General features: G+C 42.1%; 1 protein-coding gene across 3 annotated transcripts in view; it reads left to right on the top strand.

Moving 5' to 3' along the window:
• The first annotated feature begins 1,833 nt into the window (after positions 1–1,833).
• kcnk2b (potassium channel, subfamily K, member 2b) overlaps positions 1,834–22,876 on the top strand; it is a 37,856-nt gene continuing 16,813 nt past the window's right edge. For all 3 annotated transcript variants that reach the window (XR_005051497.1, XR_002473297.2, XM_021600682.2), the window contains exons 1-3: positions 1,834–2,205; positions 12,406–12,523; positions 22,081–22,241. Coding sequence is in view for 1 of the 3 variants with exons in the window: in XM_021600682.2 (XP_021456357.2) it covers positions 2,017–2,205; positions 12,406–12,523; positions 22,081–22,241 (468 nt within the window). In the remaining 2 variants the exon portion in view is untranslated. The remainder of the gene's footprint in view (positions 2,206–12,405; positions 12,524–22,080; positions 22,242–22,876) is intronic.

Raw genomic sequence — 22,876 nt, 5'->3', positions numbered from 1 at the left:
TGGATGGTGTTTCCTCTGACACGTTGGTGCGGCTGTGTGTCAAAAATCAGTGCGGCTTGACAGGGTTGTGTTTCGGAGGACGAATGGCTCTCGACCTTTGCTTCTCCCAAGTCTGTAGGGGAGTTGCAGCAATACTGTAATTACCAATTGGATATCACAACATTGGGGAGAAAAGGGGTAAAAGTTGAAAAACACGTTAAAAAACACACATAGCACATAGGCTTCATTATTTATAAAGGTCATGTTAACTGACTGATATTATCTAATAAGCCTGTGTTATTTTCAGACCTTATTTCCGGCGTTTAGCCCAAAACCATATTCTTTCCCCATTCGTTTTCCCCATAGGAATGGCTGAACCATCCAGAGGTAACTCATTTTGGGGTTTGAGAATTACAAGCTGACGAGCTCTATTAAAACAGACTTTCCAAACGTGGGTCTGTTGTAGACCCACTTCCTCTCTGCTTAGCTAATGTCAAAATACAATTCCTGCATGTGTACCATACCTGCACAAAGAAGCAAGAACTTGTGTGGGACTTTTATTTTGATACGAGGTAAGCAGAGAGGAACTGGCTTCACTGAGGAACAGCATGGGCCTACAACAGACAAGTTTGTACATTTTGTTTAATTATACATTCCATTAGATGTTTTTTTTCTTCTCAAATTCCCCCCTGCATAAGGACCAAACCTACAGACAATCGACAGAGCAAGTTTAAACTGAATTTTATTTAACTTCTGGTTTCCGGCGGACTATTACTTTTTTTGCAAGCTAATTTCCAGCAACGCTGGTGTGTAAACACTCAAAGCAGCTATACCAATTGATGTACTAGCTGGATATCGATAACACAAATGGGATTATCTTCGTTGACAGGTCAGATGTTCTAAGGTGCAACTCACAGGTAGTCTAGTAGATCAGGATGCAGGAAAGAGTGTAACCTAGCCTAAAAAGCTACACGTTCTAAAAACCGATGTAAGATAGTGCAATAATAAAACTAGCGTGTAACCGGACTTTGTTACTAGGATTGTTAAAACGGCTGAGAGAAAATTTAAACGGAGTGCGTCAAATCCTTTTTTAACCAAGGTCGTGAACATCGAACAACAAGCGGTCGTCCCTCAACCGGAATTCACGTCACCTGCCTTGTGAGATGTCCTCCTGCATCTGCATTCATGTCTGAGTACTGCTAAGGCCATAGATGATTGCAATTTGCAATTGCAAATATGGTTTAAGTGGCCCACATAATCATTTTTATCTTATGATTAGTTCCATCACCATAATTTAATAATGCTGTTGTTGCATCTTTAGCTAAGGCTTAACACAAAATATTGAACTTATCAGATATCAAGGTAAGACCCAAGTGCAGACTGTGTGAAGTAACAATGTTTATTGTAACATCAGGGTCAGGCAAACGACAGCTCAAGGCAGACAGCGGTTGATAATCCAGAGTAGGAGCAAAGGTACAGGACGGCAGGCAGGCTCAGGATCAGGGACAGGCAGAGTGGTCAGGCGGGCAGGTACATGGTCACGACAGGCAAGGGTCAAAAACCAGGAGGATGAAAAAAAGAGAGGCTGGGAAAAGACAGGAGCTGACAGGACAAACGCTGGTAAGCTTGACAAACAAGACGAACTGATGCAGACAGACAGAAAACACAGGTATAAATCCACAGTGGGGAAGATGGGCGACACCTGGAGGGAGTGGAGACAAGCACAAGGACAGGTGAAACAGATCAGGGTGTGACAGAACTTTAATTTACCAGTTTATCAGTTAAATGAAGTAAACCTTTTCATTAGAGAGATGGGTTTACAAGAGAGGCCACAACAAAGTGATCAATGACCAATGATTATTGACATCCCAGTTAACAGCCAATGGTAATGATTCCGCTCTTACAGTGGCCCCACCTGATCTCCTTGACCCAAAGTCTGCCGCTCACAACTCCAAGCCCCGCCTCTCCTTCTCGGCTGCCAAGCCGGTGGTCCTGAACTCCCCCGAGGACGAATACGACACCACACGCTTCACCGTCATGAGGTGGAAGACGGTATCAGTCATCTTCTTCCTGGTGGTGCTCTACCTCATTGTGGGAGCCCTGGTGTTCCGGGCGCTGGAGCAGCCCCACGAGAGCCAACAGAAGCTGGCCATCTTGGCCGAGAAACTGGACTTCCTGTCGCTGCACGCCTGTGTCAACTCCTCCGAACTGGAGGACCTCGTCAAGGTGGGTCCAGACTCTACATCCTGTCCACAGAGCTACTGTGTAGACTAAAGTTATAGTACGAAAAACACTGGATTATTTCCTGGCAAAAATGCCCCTAGCTGATGTGCTAGTGTTTACATACAGTAATGAACGATAATGGTTTCAATTTATGTTCCTTTTTGCTGGAGTGTGATTGAGGGAAAAGCCTTACTCTTTTAGAGGAACACCCTAGCCGAAGTGATCACTTGCTAGTGTCTATCCATAATAGAGATCACTGTCAAAATCTCCCACTACTACCAATGCTGTGGCACCCACCTGGCTGGCTACCATGGCTTATCAATCTTGGGTAATAGACACTTTGCTGATGTGAATACCTGCTAATGTTTGAGTAGAGTAATAATGCCATTAATATTTGAGCCTGCTCTATGTTTCCTAATACATTTTGTTTTGTAGACGGAGCATAAAAGCACACTGAATACAACAGCTGGGGGCTTGTGACACCAAAATAACTTTCAATTGAACTTTATTGAAGACAAACTGTTTGAGGCTTGAATGGGGGTGGGGAGTTGGCCTCGTATGAACCATCCTGATCTTGCAAGCTTTCATTCTGTTTCACTAAACAGAATGTAAGCTTGCAAGATCAGGATAGTTTTATGAGGGGAGTAGGAGGTAAGGAACATGACTTCGCTCTCGCTAAGCCTCTCTAAGTGGGAAACTCCGCAGTGGTTGGTGACTCCTTCCATTAGTAGCCATTAGTCAGCTGTTGCACCACTCCAGTAAGGCCTTCAGTGGGGTTATTGCCAGGCACTACCTGGCTACTCGGATGATTTATTAATATACAAACACTCTTTTCTATCACACACACATAGTCCCTCCACTTTCACACACCTCTCTTTAATATGCACTGCTTACATACACACATCGTGACTCTCTCACTCTCACGTTCTCTCTCTCTCTCTCTCTCTCTCTCTCTCTCTCTCTCTCTCTCTCTCTCTCTCTCTCTCTCTCTCTCACTCACACCTTCTACCAAGCTCACAGTATTCCAGAGCCCCTGGCTCTCCACCTCGCTAGATGAATGAATAGAGACATTCCCTCGAAGGGAGTAATTAAAAGCGTGTGTGTTATTGAAAGCCCGGCCGAGGGGGGATTCCAGCGTAGCGGCGACGAGGAGGAAGACACATTTGTTAATGCCAACAGAAAAGCATTCCATTGTGGGCCTCTTCTTATCCCCATTGTATGATTCCACGGGGTTAGAGTGAGAACAACTGGAAGTGAATGCTAAAACACTGCCTTAATATGTGCATTAATATCTCTGCATGCCTTTGCTGGGAGACAGAGAGGAGACAGACATCCAGAGAGATGGAGCCAGCAGGCATATCAGAGTGGATGCTATGCTAAATGGAACCCAGAAGAGTTCTACCTGGAACAAAAAAGGTTCTTACTTGAACCAAAAAGGGTTCTCCTATGGGGACAACCAAATAACCTTTTTTTCTAAGAGTGTAGATAACGTCTTACTCACCGTAGTCACAGCACCATCCTCCCTTATCTCTCACCTGTCACATGCGCCCGCTCCTCCACTCCATCAACCATGCCACAACCCCGCCCTCCCTCCCTGCATTAATATGCCATCTCAGCTCTTTTAACAGCACACTATAACACCGTTCTAATCACATTCAACAGTAACAGGTTGGGTTAGCCAGAATTTAATAGACAGTTTTGTCTCCCCTTCATTCACAGTGATGAATTGAAGTGAACAGCGCCTTGACTTTGCACCAACGCAGTTGCTGCTCTACTGAAAGTCACTGGGGTAGTAGTAGCTGAGTTGTTCCACCAGTTCGGTGCCTTTAGAGATGCGTAACTTGGTGAAAAAAAACTTCTGATTTCACCTCATTTTAACATTCTGTCATAAATAGCACATGTTGAACTAAAACATTTTTTTTCCCCATATCAAAAGGTTAATAAAAAAAATACTATAATAATCAAGCTTGTCCACTTTAGCCAGTTAGCTTGGGTGCTTGGTTGGGACAAGCATGCATTGGCTGCAAGCTGCAGAAGGATGAGTAGGCTACAATTCCCCATCGTTTTCCAGTGCAATTTTGACTGCCACCAAGCTGAAGAAGTTTGAGAGGGCTTATCTAGTGCTCCTTCATTAGATTTTAGCTCATCTTGCTCTGGCTAGCATTAGTTGTTGGTCTTGTTGTTGTTGATGTGCATAAGAGATCATTTCATGGTTGTTTGATCAATAGGACTGTAAAGTTGCCGAATGTAAGAGGACTCCTGTGGTATTTACATATTTGCAGAATTCCATCCAGGTGTATTTTGTGACTTTTGGCGAATGCGTTCTAATGGTCTAAAGTCACTCTGTTGCTACTGCCTGTAAACACACAGTCCAGTTCAAAGTGAGTGATGACAAATGGCCTATTGTAGCTCTGATTGGCTATGGCGCACCGGTCTGCGTGGACTCCGGTCCTTGACAAGACAGATGTTTTTATTCGGTTTTATTTACTGCAGTGTCTATTAATTGTCCAAACTCACGTCCGATTTCCCACTATATATTGCTGTAGAATTTTCACAAATGCCTTAGTATACGTAATTCACCAAACATTCTTAGAATTTATGAAAACATGAAAATCACCACATCTAGTCAGAAAATGTAACAAGTGTCATATTCTTCCTGGGGATGTATATTTTTTACATTTACTTAGCTAGGCAAGTCAGTTAAGAACAAATTCTTATTTTCAATGACAGCCTACAATGACAGTGGTTTAACTGCCTGTTCAGAGGCAGAACAACAGAACCTTGTCAGCTCGGGGATTTGAACTTGCAACCTTTCAGTTACTAGTCCAACACTCTAACCACTAGGCAACCCTGCCGCGCCATATGAACAGATTTCATGTTGCTAAAATGCTTTCAGTTCCACTTTAAAATATCAAAGGAATGCAAAAGGCACACATTTCGTGGAACGACCTCAGTCCCGACACCTGAGACCCCAGCAAATATCAGATTTTAATTTATCTGCATGTCCAGTCCTTATATTTAGACTCACAATGAAGTGTTTTACCATTTTATTTTCAGGACAACCAGGACTACAAGTAGAACACAAAACTATTTGACATGAATAGCATTCATGAGATTTATTGTAAAATGTATTTATTCATTTATGTGAATACTGTGCAGAAATTGTTTGCTCACCAGGACTATGTGAGTTTATTACAGTATTATAGATACTATGTCCTGGGATTTCCTATGATCTTCTATGTAGAATAACCCCTTAGCTTCTAACGCCTCTTGTGTAGCTTGTGAGCCCTTTCCGGATCTGCCCTTGTCTCACAAACACCACTGTAGCTCAGCCCCATTACTTACACAGACTAATATCTGATATATATATGGATGCAGAAGAAATATACAAATCCAATGGTACAACCCATAAGTCTGTCGCTCAAACACACAATGTTTAAAATGGGTTAGAAGTCAGCGAGACTCATTGGGTTAAACTCCTGTTACAAAGTGTTTGAAGTGTAGTGTGTAGCCTAGCATGCAGCCTAGCCTGTGTAGGTGCTGATTGTGAAGGATCAGGACCATGGACAGTGCACTGTGCTGTTTCCCATGCTGGGGTGTGTGGCCTGGCTTTAATGCTACAGTACATAATAATAGCAATGGAACACAGAGTCCATGGTCTAGCTGCATGCTTCCTGCCTGCTTTGCAGTTATGTCACCTAGTTTATTTATTCAAGTGCACATCTCAGATAAGATCAGGTTTGAGATTAATGTGATATGATTGCAAGCAGGCAATCATAGAATGTGGGAGATGAAAAAAACCTCCCAATGTGCCTGTGAAGGACTTAAATCAGATCAAACATTTCATCTGAAGTCCTAATGATTTCCACCAGCTCACCAAATTCTCTCCTTTTTCTTTCTTTTGTCTTTCTGCTATGACTTCCTGCAGGACAGTGCCTTAGTTCTGTTTTACTCCCAACCAGCAGCACGCAGACCGCAGCCCACATCTGCTCTCCACAATGTTATCGGAAACCTTCATAGCCTTGTAATATCTGCAAGGGTTTTTTAGGCAGATAGCATATTTCAAGTTTATTTTTATTTTTTATCTCTGACACTCTTTCAGCTATTTTTTATATTATATTATCATAAGGCTATACTGTACTCTAGATATGTACTGTATACTATGTCTTCCTGGACTAAGAGCTTCTTAGGTGGAGTTTATGGGCCCTCAGGGACTGAGGCTGGATCTCAATCTATTAAGATCATGCCCTTGTCCCATTACTCTAGGACAGTGGTTCCCAAACTTTTTATAGTCCCGTACCGCTTCAAACATTCAAACCTCCAGCTGCGTACCCCCTCTAGCACTCTCAAATGTTGTTTTTTGCCATCATTGTAAGCCTGCCACACACTCTATACAATGCATTTATTAAAAATAAGAATGAGTGTGACAAAAAACTCTCATAGGACCAGGGCACAAATAATAATATAATAATAATCAATAATTTTGCTCTTTTTTGAACCATCTTACATATAAAACTTTATTTGTTCATCAAAAATGGTGAGTAATTCACCACAGGTTAATGAGAAGGGTGTGCTTGAATGGATGCACGTAACTGCAATGTTGGGTTGTATTGGAGAGTCTGTCTAAAATCATTTTCCACACACAGTCTGTGCCTGTATTTAGTTTTCATGCTAGTGAGTGACGAGAATCCACTCTCTCATAGGTACGTGGTTGCAAAGGGCATCAGTGTCTTAACAGTGAGATTTGCCAAGGCAGGATACTCTGAGCGCAGCCCAATACAGAAATCTGGCAGTGGCTTCTGATTCAATTACATATTCACAGAACCGCTTGTTGCCATTTTGATGAGGCTCTCTTGTTCAGATATCGGTAAGTGAACTGTTGTTTGTGTCATCCGTTTCAGGAAAGTACCTGCGTAATTGCGCATCCAACTCAAGGTGCTTCGCTATATCACATTTGACATTGTCCGTAATCTTGAGTTAAATTGCACACAAAAAAATCATACAATGATGGAAAGCTTTGTGTTGTCCTTGTTAATGCAGACAGAGAGGAGCTCCAACTTCTTAATCATAGCCTCAAAATTGAATATAGTTGCGGAGAGTCTCTGTAATCATAGATTCAGATCATTCAGACGAGAAAAAAACATCACCCAGAAAGGCCAGTCGTGTGAGAAACTCGTCATCATGCAAGTGATCAAACAAGTGAAAATTATGGCCATTAGAAAAAACTTTAAGCTCGTCTCTCAATTCAAAAATACGTGTCAATACTTTGTCCCTTGATAATCAGCTGTATGTTCTGTATGTTGTAAAAGCATTATATGGTCACTGCCCATATCATTGCTTTAAGTTAACAATTGTCACTGTAGTGTCCAAAACATCTTTCAAGATGTCAGGCATTCCTTTGGCAGCAAGAGCCTCTCGGTGGATGCTGCAGTGTCCCCAAGTGGTGTCTGGAGCAACTGCCTACACGTGCGTTACCACTACACCATGTCTCCCTGTCATGGCTTTTGCGCCATCAGTACAGATACCAACATGAGCAGCAGCTACGTTTGGCTACCTACGGACCATTAGTGGAATTCCTACGAGAGAGTAATGGTTAATGTGATTGGATTTTAATTGTATGACTAGGCTACCTGTATTTGACATTGTGTTGTTATTACTCTGAACACTAGATGGTTTATTTTATTTTTTGCAGTGAAACGAGGCTACTCAGGGGAGAAGAAAACCTCACCCAAATGTATAGCCCCGTTGGAAAATATAAATGGACTTTTTTAAATGTGAATCACATTTTTATTTGGTGTACCGCCAACGGCATTGTGTGTACCCCAGTTTGAGAATACCCGCTCTAGAACACATAGTGACAAAATCCATTTATTCCGACAAAAGCAGCATTTAAGGCTTCAACTCGGGCTTCCGGTGACGCAATTTAGGAAATGGCTGCCTAGTTTTTCGTACTGCACATCGGTTGGGTATTTCCCCCACTAAATTCAAGTATTTACTCTGAGCATTATAATAACTTACGCAAAATGGAAAAGGGGAAAATAGGAAACGGTCGCGGAGCTACAATAACAGCCCGTAACAAGACAGGAGAAGATATAATCGTCGAAAGATCCTCTTATATAATCCTCCAAAGACCCTCTTATATTACGAGAGATTCAAAAGGTAAAACAGGAAATTGACCAGATTTATAGAGAAGAAGTAGAGAAAAAGCTTAGGTTCCTGAAACAACGATATTATGAAGCATACTCAAAGGCAACCAAATTACTAGCATGGAGACTCAGGAAACAACAAGCACAGAATACCATTTTCAAAATAAAAGACCCCAAAACAAAAAAGATCACATGCAAATTAGATGAAATACAGAATGCATTTTAATCATATTACACAAATCTGTACAAGCAACCAGAGAAGGCAGAAGGCAGACAATAGAGCACTTTTTGAACTCACTTGATCTCCCTTCAGTTGGGACAGAGCAAAATGATAGACTAACTTTAGAAATATCCACCGAAGAAATTAATAAAGCAATATCTCAACAAAAAGTCAACAAGTCTCCAGGCATTGATGGCTTCCCTTCAGAATGGTTCAAGACATTCAGAGAACAACTAACACCTCTACTTAAGGCCTGTTTTAACTGGATTCTGAGGGAGGGGGGTCTCCCACCGTCATGGAGAGAGGCCATCATATCTGTAATCCCAAAAGAGGGTAAAGATGAGAAAGAATGCAGTTCATATAGACCTATCGCAATTCTTAACACAGATTATAAACTATATGCATCAATAATAGCCAAAAGAATGGAGAACATAATCCCAGAATTGATTGACGGAGATCAAACTGGTTTCATACAAAATAGGCAGACACGGGACAATATAAGGAGAACACTACATGTCATGGACCACATTACTCAGAATAAGTGCAATATTAATCAGCCTAGATGCAGAAAAGGCATTTGATTCAGTGGGATGGGATTACCTATTCCAAGTTATGGAAAGATTTGGTTTCAACAAAGAAGTGATACAGTGCATCAAAACACTGTATTCATGTCCGACCGCTAGAACAAAGATAAATGGACATTTGACACAAACGATAAAATTAGAGCGAGGAGCAAGACAAGGCTGTAATCTTTCACCCACGCTCTTCTCCTTGTACCTCGAGCCATTAGCACAGGCAATAAGACAAGACCCAACCTTAGAGGGAATAACAATAAGAGGCAGTGAACACAAGATATGCATGTATGCTGATGACGTTCTGTTATTCCTTAAAGACCCAGGCTCAAGTGTACGTAGATTGATGGATGTTTTACAAACATTTGGAACATATTCAGGGTATGTGCTTAACGTACACAAGACCCAAGCCCTAGTATATAATTATACCCCACAGGAAGAGCTGAAGAATAGGTATAACTTCACCTGGACCTCCTCATCCATTAAATATCTGGGAAAATACATTTACCAAAAGATACACCCAAACTTTATGACGTGTATTACGATCACATCAACAAGAAAGTATATGATTACCTAGACAGGTGGAATTCACTTCCCTTAGATCTTAGTAGTAGAATTGAAACAATCAAAATGAACATCCTGCCGGGGTTACTGTATTTGTTCCAATCACTGCCCATAGAAATCCCGCCTAAACAGTTTAGGGAATGGGATAAACGGATATCAAGGTTTATCTGGAACAGTAAGAGACCAAGAACTAGATATACAACACTACAGTTACCAAAAAACTGTGGGGGTATGGCCTTACCAAACCTAAAAGATTATTATGTGTCAGCCCAATTGAGACTTCTGGTGTGTTGGTGCAATTCAGAATACGAATTCAAATGGAAAGACATCGAGACTACTTTGACAGAGATACCCATACAGTCAGTTTTGGGAAATAAAGACATGATAAAAGAAATATACAATAGACAAAATCAGTGGATTAATTTCTCTCTGAAGACATGGTTGAGGGTAGTTAAGCAAAAACAATTTAGACAGAGAGATCAAACTGCTCAGTTGGCCCGCATACGACCCCAGCTTCATCCCTGCAACTCAGGACAGCAGGTTTAAACAATGGACGCAGAAAGGCATCACATCATTCAGTAAAATTATAAAGAATGGGAACCTAGATAACTTCCAGGACCAAAGTAAAAAACATGGCTTGGATAAACAAGATTTTTACAGATACCTACAAGTTTGACACTATTTCTTAAGGGAGATAAAAAGTGACTGACCCTCGAGCACCTACAAAATTAATCCAAGTATTCACTAACGCATACAACTTGGGGAGTAACAAAAAAAACTATTTCAAATCTCTACTTGGGTATTCAATCCTCAAAGAAACATTATACAAACTATATTAAAAAGAAATGGGAGGAGGAACTTGACATTGAAATAACTGATGAAACATGGTTGAACATATTAGAGACTCAACATAGCTCCACCAACTCCAGGTCATGGAGAGCATTCTGTTGGAAGAATGTTATTTCTTCATAACACCTAAACTGAACTCAAAACAGGCTAGCTCCCTACACCCTTGTTGGAGAGAATGTGGGCTATCAAGGATGGATCACTCTCATATCTTCTGGTCCTGCTCCGCAATCAAAACTTACTAGGGAGAAATAAGATCTAACATTGGAAAAATAATGGGATTTGACATAGAACAAATTTTCTTTTTTTTGTACTTGGCTGAAATACCTGATGACTTACACAATAGAGAAAAGTACCTCTTGAAGGTCCTACTGGCAGCCAGTAAAAAGGCTTTCACTAGGAAATGGCTACAAAAAGACCCTCCCACAGTGACACAATGGATAGATATTGTAGAAGAAATACACCAAGAAATATGACCTTTGCTTTAAGAACTCAACAGGAGAAAGGTCAAGAATACTGGGAAAAATGGGTTTCGTACTTGGAAAAGGTCTAATTCAAAGATGTCAATGTAACTAATATGATGATATGATGATGAAGGTATGAAGTGCACTGTAACTGCTAGCTCTTTTTTTATTTTTTATTTTATTTGACTTTATTCGTACTTTCTTTGTGTTCCTACAATAAAAACTAAGTATAAAAAAATGGCTCCAACTCTCAAGAGACTCAGATTGATGTTTATTTAAGTTATTGATTGGTTAAAGGGACTGATATGGAAGCAGTAGAGCTGTGTTTAGACTCCACTTGTCTTTCTATGTTTGCTCTGGGACACATGGATGCCCATGGATTATCAGTGACTGGGCGTTCGTTGATACCTGTGGTTTCTTCTGTGTTTGTTACAGTGTTATTTCCCTCATGGACACACACAAGGATGTCCAAATCAAATCAAATCAAATTTATTTATATAGCCCTTCGTACATCAGCTGATATCTCAAAGTGCTGTACAGAAACCCAGCCTAAAACCCCAAACAGCAAGCAATGCAGGTGTAGAAGCACATGTTTGTTAGAGCAGTGCTGAACCCACTAATGAGATATGTTAGGATTACAGAGTGTTGTCGCCATCTAACATTTCGAGCTGTTTTAGGGGGTTTATAGGGGATGAAGCATGCTCTGACTCCACTGGCACTGGCTGAAACTCTATGGATGCCTGAAGGAGAAAGCTTTGAGTTTAGCTGAACCTATGCATGACCACAATTTCTCGCCCGACAGCACATCCTCCTTAGATCCCCTAAGTTTCTTCCTGTGTGTGTGTGTGTGTGTGTGTTCTGTCTCCATCAGATGACTTCCCTCTCTGTCTCCTGAGATAAGACTAGTGTTCTGAGTGAGTTTACACTCTGCTGCTCTATTCCTTATGCAACAGGCTGGGACACACGCGCACACACACACACACACACACACATACACTGGGACACACGCGCACACACACACACACACATACATACACACACTAGCGGCCGCGGGGCCATATGCGCAGCGCGTAGTCTGAGTGCAGGAAGAGGTGGCTCTGGTAGTGATTGAATGCAGAGTGAAAAGGCTTGTTTCCCAGCATGTGGTGCATCTACCATAAGAGCAGACTCATGCACACACGTGCACACCAGATCCTGCACACACATGTGCTCTACTGTACACATACACAAACGCACGAATGCACGCAGACACACACACACACCCACACACACACACACACACACACACATTAAGAGGTACTATCCTACTTGAGTGGAGTGTGTTCATGTTTGTGTTTGTGTAAGTATGTGTGTGACCGTTAACCCTAAACTGCAGTTCTCTGTCTCCTCAGCAAGTGATCTCTGCCATCAGAGCGGGCGTCAACCCATCAGCGAACTCATCCAATCAGACAAGTCTGTGGGACCTAAGCTCCTCCTTTTTCTTCGCTGGCACTGTCATCACCACTATTGGTGAGTTTGGTCAATAATCAGTACTCTCTGATCCATAATCAACCATCAGCCAGACTTTTATGTTATCAATGCTGTGTCAACGCTATATACATTTTTTAACTGGTAACTTTCAGCCAGGCTGTTAAAGTAGTGGTACTTTCATAATAAATCGATCAGAATATCCATATAAAATAAAATTGTATTGGTTGCATACACATATTTAGCAGATGTTATTGCGGGTGTAACGAAATGTTTGTGTTCCTAGCTCTAACAGTGCAGTTATACACTGTATATATGTATACTCCGGACTCCGACGTTGCTCGTCCTAATATTTCTATATTTCTTAATTCCATTATTTTACTTTTTAGATTTGTGTGTATATATATATATATATATATATATATATATATATATATATATATATATATATATATAAACATACACACACACAGTGGGGCAAAAAAGTATTTAGTCAGCCACCAATTGTGCAAGTTCTCCCACTTAAAAAGATGAGAGAGGCCTGTAATTTTCATCATAGGTACACTTCAACTATGACAGACAAAATGAGAAAAAAAATCCCGAAAATCATATTTTTAGGATTTTCTATGAATTTATTTGCAAATTATGGTGGAAATGGCCAAGCAGCTGCACACAAGCCTAAGATTAACATGCGCAATGCCAAACGTAGGCTGTAGTGGAAAGCTTGCCGCCACTTGACTCTTGAGCAATGGAAACGCTTTCTTTGGAGTGATGAATCACATTTCACCATCTGGCAGTCCGACGGACTAATCTAGGTTTGGTGAATGCCAGGAGAACGCTACCTGCCCGAATGCATAGTGCCAACTTTAAAGTTTGGCACTATGAGGAGGAATAATGGTCTGGGGCTGTTTTTCATGGTTCGGGCTAGGCCCCTTAGTTCCAGTGAAGGGAAATCTCAACGTTACAGCATACAATGACATTCTAGACATTTCTGTGCGTCAAATTTTGTGGTAACAGTTTGGGAAAGGCCCTTTCCTGTTTCAGCATGACAATGCCCCTGTGCACAAAGCAATGTCCATAGAGAAATGGTTTGTTGAGATTGGTGTTGAAGAACTTGACTGGTCTCCACAGAGCCCTGACCTCAACCTCATCGAACACCGCTTGGATGAATTGGAACGCTGACTGCGACCAGGCCTAATCGCCCAACATCAGTGCCCGACCTCACAAATGCTCTTGTGGCTGAATGGAAGCTTTGATGCACTTGTACTGACCTCGCCTTCTGGATGGTAGTGGGGTGAACAGGCTGTGGCTCGGGTGGCTGAGGTCCTTTGAACGTTTTGGCCTTCCTGTGACACCGAGTGCTGTAAATGTCAAGCAGGGCAGGCAGTGTGCCCCCGGTGATGCGTTGGGAAGACCTCACCACCCTCTGGAGAGCCCTGCGGTTGAGGGGGGTGATACAGCCCTTCAGGATGCCCACAATGGTGCATCTGTAAAAGTCAAATATCTTCAGTCTCCTGGGGTTGAAGAGGTGCTGTTGCACCTTCTTCACCACACTGTGCGGTTGGACCATTTCAGATTGTTAGAGATGTGTAAGCTGAGGAACTTGAAGCTTTTTGCCTTCTCCACTGCAGTATGCCATATATGTGTCATCTGGAAACTTGATGATTGAGTTGGGGACATGCGTGCCATGCAGTCATGGGTGCACAGGGAGCACAGGAGGGGGCTAAGCATGCATCTTTGTGGGGCCCCTGTGTTGAGGATCAGGGTAGTGGAGGTGTTGTTGCCTACCTTCACCACCTTGGGGAGGCCCGTCAAGAAGTCCAGGACCCAGTTACACAGGGCAGGGTTCAGACCCAGGGCCCTAAGCTTAATGATGAGCTTGGAGGGTATTATGGTGTTGAAGGCTGAGCTGTAGACAATGAACAGCATTCTTACATAGGTATTCCTCTTTTCCAGATGGGATAGGGCAGTGTGCAGTGCAATGGCGATTGCGTCATCCGTGGATCTATTGGGGCGGTATGCAAATTGCAGTGGATATGATTCTTAACTAGCCTCTCAAAGCACTTCATGACAGAAGTGAGTGCTACGGGCTAAAGTCATTTAGTTTAGTTACCTTCACTTTCTTGGGTACAGGAACAATTGTGGACATGTTGAAGCAAGTGGGGACAGCAGACTGGGATAGGGAGAGATTGAATATGTCTGTAAAGACTCCAGCCAGCTGGTCTGCGCATGCTCAGATCACGTGGCTAGGGATGCCATCTGGGCCGGCAGCCTTGCAAAGGTTAACATGCTTAAATGTCTTACTGACTTCGGCCATGGAGAATGAGAGCTCACAGTCCTTGGAAGTGGCAGTCGCCCACGTCGGCGGCACTGTGTTTCTCTCGAAGTGGATGAAGAAGGTGTTTAGCTTGTCTGGTAGAAAGACGTCAGTGTCCGCGACGTGGCTGATTTTCCCTTTATAACACGTGATTGTCTGGAGTCCCTGCCACATACGTCTTGTGTGTGAGCCATAGATTTGCAACTCCACTTTGTCTCTGTTTGGCCGTTTTGCCTGTTTGATTGCCTTATGGAAGGCGTAACTGGACTGTTTGTACTGAACCATATTCTCAGTCACCTTGCTGTGTTTAAATGCAATGGTTCGCACTTTCAGTTTTGCGCTTATGCTGCCATCTATCCATGGTTTGTGGTTCAGATAGGTTTTAATCGACGTGGTGGGAACAACATTCTCTATACACTTCAGTCACCTTGTCAGTGTATATGTTATCTTCAGAGGCAACCCGGAACATATCCCAGTCCGCATGATTAAAACAATCTTGAAGCATGGATTCCGATTGGTCAGACCAGTGTTGAACAGGCCTATAGGAAGTGAAAGGTAGAATAGAGGCGTGATCTGATTTGCCGAAGGGAGGGCGGTGGAGGGCCTTGTAGCCATCCCGGAAGGGAGAGTAGGAATGGTTAATAATTTTCGATGCGCAAGTATTCTAGTGTGGATTCATGAATAATGGGGGTTCACTGAAGTGCTTAGTACTAACTGAGTGTAATTTCTAATCAACACCATACATACTAAGGGATTGTCATAAATCCCAAAGGTGGGTATGAGTCTGAATTTTTATATCTCTTCACAGCTTTGGCATCCCTCTTCCCGTCACTTTACTTGTCAGCTCCAGCTGTAAGAGCTTAGCTGCAGAAAGGAGAAAAGTGTGACACACACACACAAACAGACACACGGGGCCGCCGCTAGTCTGATAGCTTGTCTGGAACGTGTGTCTGCTGGGCTCGGTTCCAAACCTTTTCCTAGGCACTTGTCTTTGCGTCTTTATATCAACATAAACATGAACCTTCAATGTGCTGTTTGTGTACCCACTAAGAGGAATGGTGGGAGAGAGTCAGATCTATAGTTCCCTCCATCAGTGCTTTTCTGACATTTGATGATAGGCATCTGGGATGTGAGAACGGAGTTCTATTTCTCCCTTCACTGCAGCACAAGTCTTGTGTAGGCATGTTTGAGATTGCTTTTTGTTGGAACCAGGCAATGGTGTTCACTGACATAAGACTTCTAGATTTCCAACTAAAACTAATCTAGTTTGAATGCTTTTTTTATCTGCAGGACAGTTTTGTCCTTTCAAGCTGTTTGATTTTGGATCTCTGTCTGACTAAACAACATCATGAAAGGCTTTTTTCTCTGTTTTTCTTTACAAATGTTTGTGAACTGCTTTGATGTTGTTTTGACTGCCTTTGTTTTCAAGGGGTTGTCCACAGGTAATGTTACATATCCTTTAACTAGGGGAGCTTCCTGTGAACTTGACAGACATAACACCACTTTAATGCTTTAACAATTCGTTTGTATTAAATGGCCACACTTTGTCTAGCCATTTAGACAATCTTCCCTGCTAACTGCTGCTTTTGCAGATATGCAGCCATTGCTTAGCTCATTGAATAGAGGAGAGGTACAGTAGAAAGAATATAACACACAATCGGGTGATTCATTTTCTCCCATTATCTTTTTCATCCCACTGCCCAGAAACAAAAGACTAGACAGACTGGCAGACTTTCTCCAACAACGAAATGGATCACAGTTCATCTCCACGATAATAATTAAAACCTTTTGGTTAAATCGTGTTTATAACTAGCCTTCTTCTATCTCTTTCTCTCTGCTGCAGTAGCTTCTTTGAATCAATTAGAGATGGTTGAACAGTATCCTCTCTGATTAATTTACCTTATAATGATTAGTTTGGGAGATGTGGGGGTAGAAGAGGTCTAATTGGTTATCAGGCGTTCTCTGGCTTCGCCTGGATTTCAATCTATCCAGGAAGTGAATTGAAACAACTCTGGATTGTAATTGTTTTCTCTCTCTTTCTCTGTCTTTGCCATCTATATCTGACAGTGAGGCAGAGGCAAACAATTAAATTCATCACAATGGGCTTTTCTCCTGGGAACCCTCATTTAGTCCTCCTCCTATAGCCTGTCTCTCCTGTGAAGGCTGCATCTCCATGGTGTGAAAATCAAACAGCTCTCAGAGGATTTATCCCACACTTAAGGCACAGAGCTGGTAAATGAGACAGGTAGTTGACATTGAAGGGTTAATAGTTCATTACAGTGTTCTGTTCTGGTGTTGTATCTAACGCTGCTTCTCCCCCAGATCTTGTACCCCCAAGTACTGTACACGAGAGACGAGAGGGTGAATTATCCACTTTAAGATAAATAATGGATACATAAATAATGGAACTTTTGGTATCCAAATGGTGCCGACAAACATCATGAATCTTGAACCAAGTTTGCTGAACTCAGTATACAGTTACAGTAACTAGGCCATGGTATATCTGTTGTCACGCCATCCATAGGGGTTCAAATGTGTCTCAATAAAGCCTAACGAGCCTGTTCCCACTGTAAAGGCTAATGAAGCGGCTCACCTTAATTACGTTTTAGATCCTGCGTCTTAAAGTACATTCATTTCCAGAGCAGTGACGTCATTCAGCTTTTATTGTCCATCTGCAGTCCCACTGGTCCCACTGAGAGGGGCTACGACAGGTTGCTATGTGTGTTATGGCATACACTGTATTGTCTTGTTAATTAGCACGTTGCTATTGCGTGACTTGATGAATGATAACCTATTACAGTACAGATGTAGGATCTTCATTTTATCAACCTGTTGAAGGAGAACTCTCTTGCAATGCTGGACATTTAAAATGTGTAGTGTAATTGAGGTTTAAAAAAGCTTCTGAAGTTTTAAATTCCCACTTTGACATTTCAGACTTGATTTTTCCTTATGAAAAATGTATCAACCCCTGTAAAAATGTGAATGTTATTATAATCCACATAATAATTCACAATTCCTGTTGCTGCAGGATTATTTTCCAGCTGTAGCAAACTGGCTCAAATTAAGATCCTACATCTGTATGTGTGATGACACACTGTACTTGATGTGGAGTATGTGTGGATAATGGCGGTGGAGGTCTTGTCAGGTGTCATCACAGTTCTCACACACAGTTCACACACTGCCTCTTTAAGGCCTGAACACATTTTAATTTGTGATGTACTGTATTCAGTGTTAAAAATCTGAAGCCTCATTAAAAAACCCACAGTAAACTATGCTCTAATCTACCAGCTTTAGCTTGTCAGACATGTCTATTGCTTTCTACCCCTCTCATTTTCTCTCTCTCTCTCTTTCCCCCTTTCTTTCTCTCGCCCATATCATCAACTGATTAAAAGCTAAATAAGTTCATGAGGCATTTATATGTTATATTATTTAAGAACCAATGGGTATATTTAATTATTTAATAATAAAACAAAGGTGTAGCAACTATCCACTGGGCACAGATGTCAATTCAACGTCTATTCCACGTTGGTTAAACATCATTGAATTGAAATGACATGGAAACAACATTGATTCAACCAGTGTGTGCCCAGTGGGTAAGGATTATAGCTTTACACTCTACACTACTATCCCATCAAATGTCTTTGATACAGAGAGCAGAGGGTTACTCTTCAGTTGTACAGAAGTCAGTGACTGACAGCCTATAGTAATGTTTCACATATTTCCTCGCCATCTCCGGTGCTAAAAGGGTTTTCTCCTTCAGAAACTCTCCTGATTTCCTCCTCTCCTCCACTTTCCTCCACTCTCTGCCCATGTAGTCCTCTCTTTCATCCCATGAAAGGAGCCCTCCCTCCTGAGTAATGACAATAGCTACTGACCCTGGAAATGGGCTTCTCTCTCTCTCTCTCTCTCTCTCTCTCTCTCTCTCTCTCTCTCTCTCTCTCTCTCTCTCTCTCTCTGTCTCTCTCTCTCTCTCTGTGTCTTTCTCTCTCTCTCTGTGTGTATCTCACGTTAGATTCATTCAGACAGAGGAAATCTTAACCAGAGATTTTGCTGATGCTGAGAACAGGAAGTGTCAGCAAGTGCAATGATACAACACGTCTATTGGTTATTTCATTCAACATGCCAGACAGTGCTGATTGGCATCTGATTGGCATCTGTCTCAAATAAATAAATAATAAGACATGAAGTTAAAAAGCGAGAGCAATATCTATCCTCCTCACCACATGCATGGGGTGTAATGACTAATGTTGTGTCCTGTTGAGTTCTGATTGTTTGAGTGCAGCAATTAATGAGGCGTGATTGGTGTATGTGTGGCATGTGACTGTCTGTCAGGAAGTGAAGCCACAGAGCCATTTGACTCCACCCTGCAGGCCCTTCCTGTCCTGTCCTGGCTCAGGAGTCTACAGTCTAAACAGGTGGAATTGGCTGATGGAATTGGCTCAGTTGCATGTAGCCTAAAGGGGGTTTGGCGTTTGGGAAATCTACTCCTTTTAATGTAAAGTGGTGTAATAAAATATATATATATATATATATATATATATATATATATATATATATATTGTCTAAATATACAGTAGTTTCTTTAATATATATTGAAATTCCAATGGCAATTGGATTTAGATTTGGTTACATCCACTGACTCTACTTACAGTATTTAAGGAGGAGAGTGATTCTGTGCTTTGAAGGATAGTGTTAATGTGTCGTTCAGATTTTTGTAATTACTATAAGCTGTTTCAGACCAAAGGGATTTTGAATGGCGCTGTTGTAGTACATGAAGGGATTTGTGAATGAGTGTTCAATTTGTTTAGTGCTAAGGGTTTTTTGAATGGGAATCATAATGGCCTTTGCCTGATATATGCATTTCTTGCTGCAATTAGATTGTGGATTTTCAATGGGGATCATTCACCACACTGAATACAGTAGTGCAGCCTAATTGGTTAAGTGTGTGCCTGTAGAGCCTTCCGAGTGGCGCAGCGGTATAAGACACTGCATCACAGTGCTACCTGTGCCACCTGAGATCCTGGGTTCGAGTCCAGGATTTGTTGCATCCGGCCGCGCCCGGGAGACCCATGGGGTGGTGCACAATTGGCCCAGTGTTGTCCGGGTTAGGGGAGGGTTTGGCCGGCAGGGATGTCCTTGTCCCACTGTGCACCAGCGACTTCTGTGGTGGGCTGGGCTCAGTGCACGCTGACACGCCAGGTGTATGGTGTTTCCTCTGACACAGTGGTGTGGCTTCCGGCTTCCGTGTTAAGTGGGCGTTGTGTCATAAAGCAGTGCAGCTTGGTTGGGTTGTGTTTCATAGGATGCATGGCTCTCGACCGTACGGACTCTGCTGAGGAGTTGCAGCGGTGAGACAATTAGATACCATTGAATTGGGGAGAAAAAAGGTGTGTGTGTGTGTGTGTGTGTGTAATGCACAGGTCTGCAGTGTGAGCTCCTGGAGGTGAGTGGAGGGTGTGTGTGAATTATAGATGTGGCACTGGCTTGCTGATCCTTGTGATTAGGCTCTTTCTACCCCTCTAAGCCAGTTAGTGTAGAACTCCCTCTACTCATTCATTCTCTCAGACTGGTTAATGCTGCAGCTTTCAGTTGACATGATCATGATCTGCTTTGTCTTCACATCCTAAATCACACAGTTCCTGTTGCAATTGCTTGAATGAGTTATTGTCAAAACATGGATGTTTTTAAGTCAAGGCACTCAAAAATCATGCGTGGATTATTAGCTATTCATGATTCTTTCAAGATATTTTCCTGACGGTCGTTTAGTCATCACCTGATGTCCCCCTAAAAGGGGTATTTTAATGGAATCTTAATTGACAGATTTACACTGAGTGTACAAAACATTAGGAACACCTTCCTATTATTGAGTTGCACCCACCTTTGCCCTCAGAACAGCCTCAATTCGTCAGGGCATGGACTCCACAAGGTTCCGATGCGTTCCGCAGGAAAGCAGGCCCATGTTGACTCCAATGCTTCCCACAGTTGTGTCAAGTAGGCTGGTTGTCCTTTGGGTTGTGGACCATTCTTGATACACACAGGAAACTGTTGAGTGTGAAAAACCCAGCATCGTTGCAGTTCTTGAAACACTCCAACCAATGCCTGGCACATTCACCCTCTGAATGGCACACAAACACAATCCGTCTCAATTGTCTCTAAAATAATTATTTAACTGGTCTCCCTTATATCTACACTGATTGAAGGGGATTTAACAAGTGACATCAATAAGAGATCATAGCTTTCAGCTGGATTCACTTGATCAGTCTTCACCTGACCACAGAGCGTTTTGTACACTGTGTGTATTTTAATCCGTTTTTCTTCAGGTCTATCCTATAGAATCACTGTGTATGCTGAATTTCACCCCAGCTGAGCAGCAAATATAGAATATATTAATTAGTAGCTCCTCTTGGTTAAGGGAAACCAATTAACTGAAATAAACTCAATTCAATCCTCAGTAGGTCACACGGCAAGATCTGAATAGTTCATTTAAATTGTTTCTTGGAATACTTCATATACAGTGGGGGGGGGGGGGGGGGGGGGGGGGGGGGGAGTATTTAGTCAGCCACCAATTGTGCAAGTTCTCCCACTTAAAAATATGAGATAGGCCTGTAATTTTCATCATAGGTACACTTCAACTATGACAGACAAAATGAGAAGAAAAAAATCCAGAAAATCACATTGTAGGATTTTTAATGAATTTATTTGCAAATTGTGGTGGAAAATAAGTATTTGGTCAATAACAAAAGTTTATCTCAATACTTTGTTATATACCCTTTTTTTTGGCAATGGCAGAGGTCAAACGTTTTCTGTAAATCTTCACAAGGTTTTCACACACTGTTGCTGGTATTTTGGCCCATTCCTCCATGCAGATCTCCTCTAGAGCAGTGATGTTTTGGGGCTGTTGCTGGGCAACACGGACTTTCAACTCCCTCCAAAGATTTTTTATGGTGTTGAGATCTGGAGACTGGCTAGGCCACTCCAGGACCTTGAAATGCTTCATTCGAAGCCACTCCTTCGTTGCCCGGGCGGTGTGTTTGGGATCATTGTCATGCTGAAAGACCCAGCCACGTTTCATCTTCAATGCCCTTGCTGATGGAAGGAGGTTTTCACTCAAATTCTCACGATACATGGCCCCATTCATTCTTTCCTTTACACGGATGAGTCGTCCTGGTCCCTTTGTAGAAAAACAGAGATTGGGAGACCGAGTTTGGGAACCCCTGGTCTAGTTAACCTCTTCCTGTGTGTTTGTGTGTGGGTGTGGGTTTATGATCGCTCCTCTCTCTAGGCTTTGGGAACATCGCTCCCCACACGGAGGGGGGACGTATCTTCTGTATCATCTATGCCCTCCTGGGAATCCCCCTCTTTGGCTTCCTATTGGCTGGTGTTGGAGACCAGCTTGGGACCATCTTTGGGAAAGGCATCAACAGAGTGGAGAAGATAGTTGGGGTGAGTTTTAAACGTTTCATACAGTCAGGTCCAAAATTATTGGCATCCTTAATATAGATGAGCAAAAAATATTGTGTAAAACAAGTAATACAGATTCTGAGCTATATTGTATGCTTAATATTTTTAGAAAATTACATTATTTTATACTAATGCAATTGCTCAGAGAAAGAGATTTTGTAGTATTTTTTCTCTCAAAAAGATGCATATGTAAAAATGATTGGCACCCTGTTTTCAATACCTTTCAATACCTCACCTTGCGCAAATAACAGCACTGAGCCTTTTTCTAAAATGTTTTATGAGATTGGAGAACACATTGGAAGGGATCTTGACCATTCCTCCATACAGAATCTTTTCAGATCCTTGATATCCCTTTTCTGCTCTTATGGACTGCACTCTTCAATTCATACCACAGGTTTTCAATGGGGTTCCAGTCCAGAGACTGAGATGGTCATTGCAAAATGTTATTGGCAGAGGAAACCAGGTTTTAGTAAAAAAATTCCTGGTATTGGATAAAGTTTATGACGCTGTTGACCTTAACAAGGGCCTTAGGACCAGTGGAAGCAAAATAGCCCCTTAACATCAAAGATCCACCATCCTATTTTACAGTAGGTATAGGGTTCTTTTCTTCTTATGCA

The sequence above is a fragment of the Oncorhynchus mykiss genome, chromosome 4, assembly GCF_013265735.2.
Source record: "Oncorhynchus mykiss isolate Arlee chromosome 4, USDA_OmykA_1.1, whole genome shotgun sequence".
Classification (NCBI taxonomy): domain Eukaryota; kingdom Metazoa; phylum Chordata; class Actinopteri; order Salmoniformes; family Salmonidae; genus Oncorhynchus; species Oncorhynchus mykiss.
The sequence above is the reverse complement of the archived record's forward strand: the minus strand, read 5'-3'. Positions and strand labels throughout refer to the sequence as shown.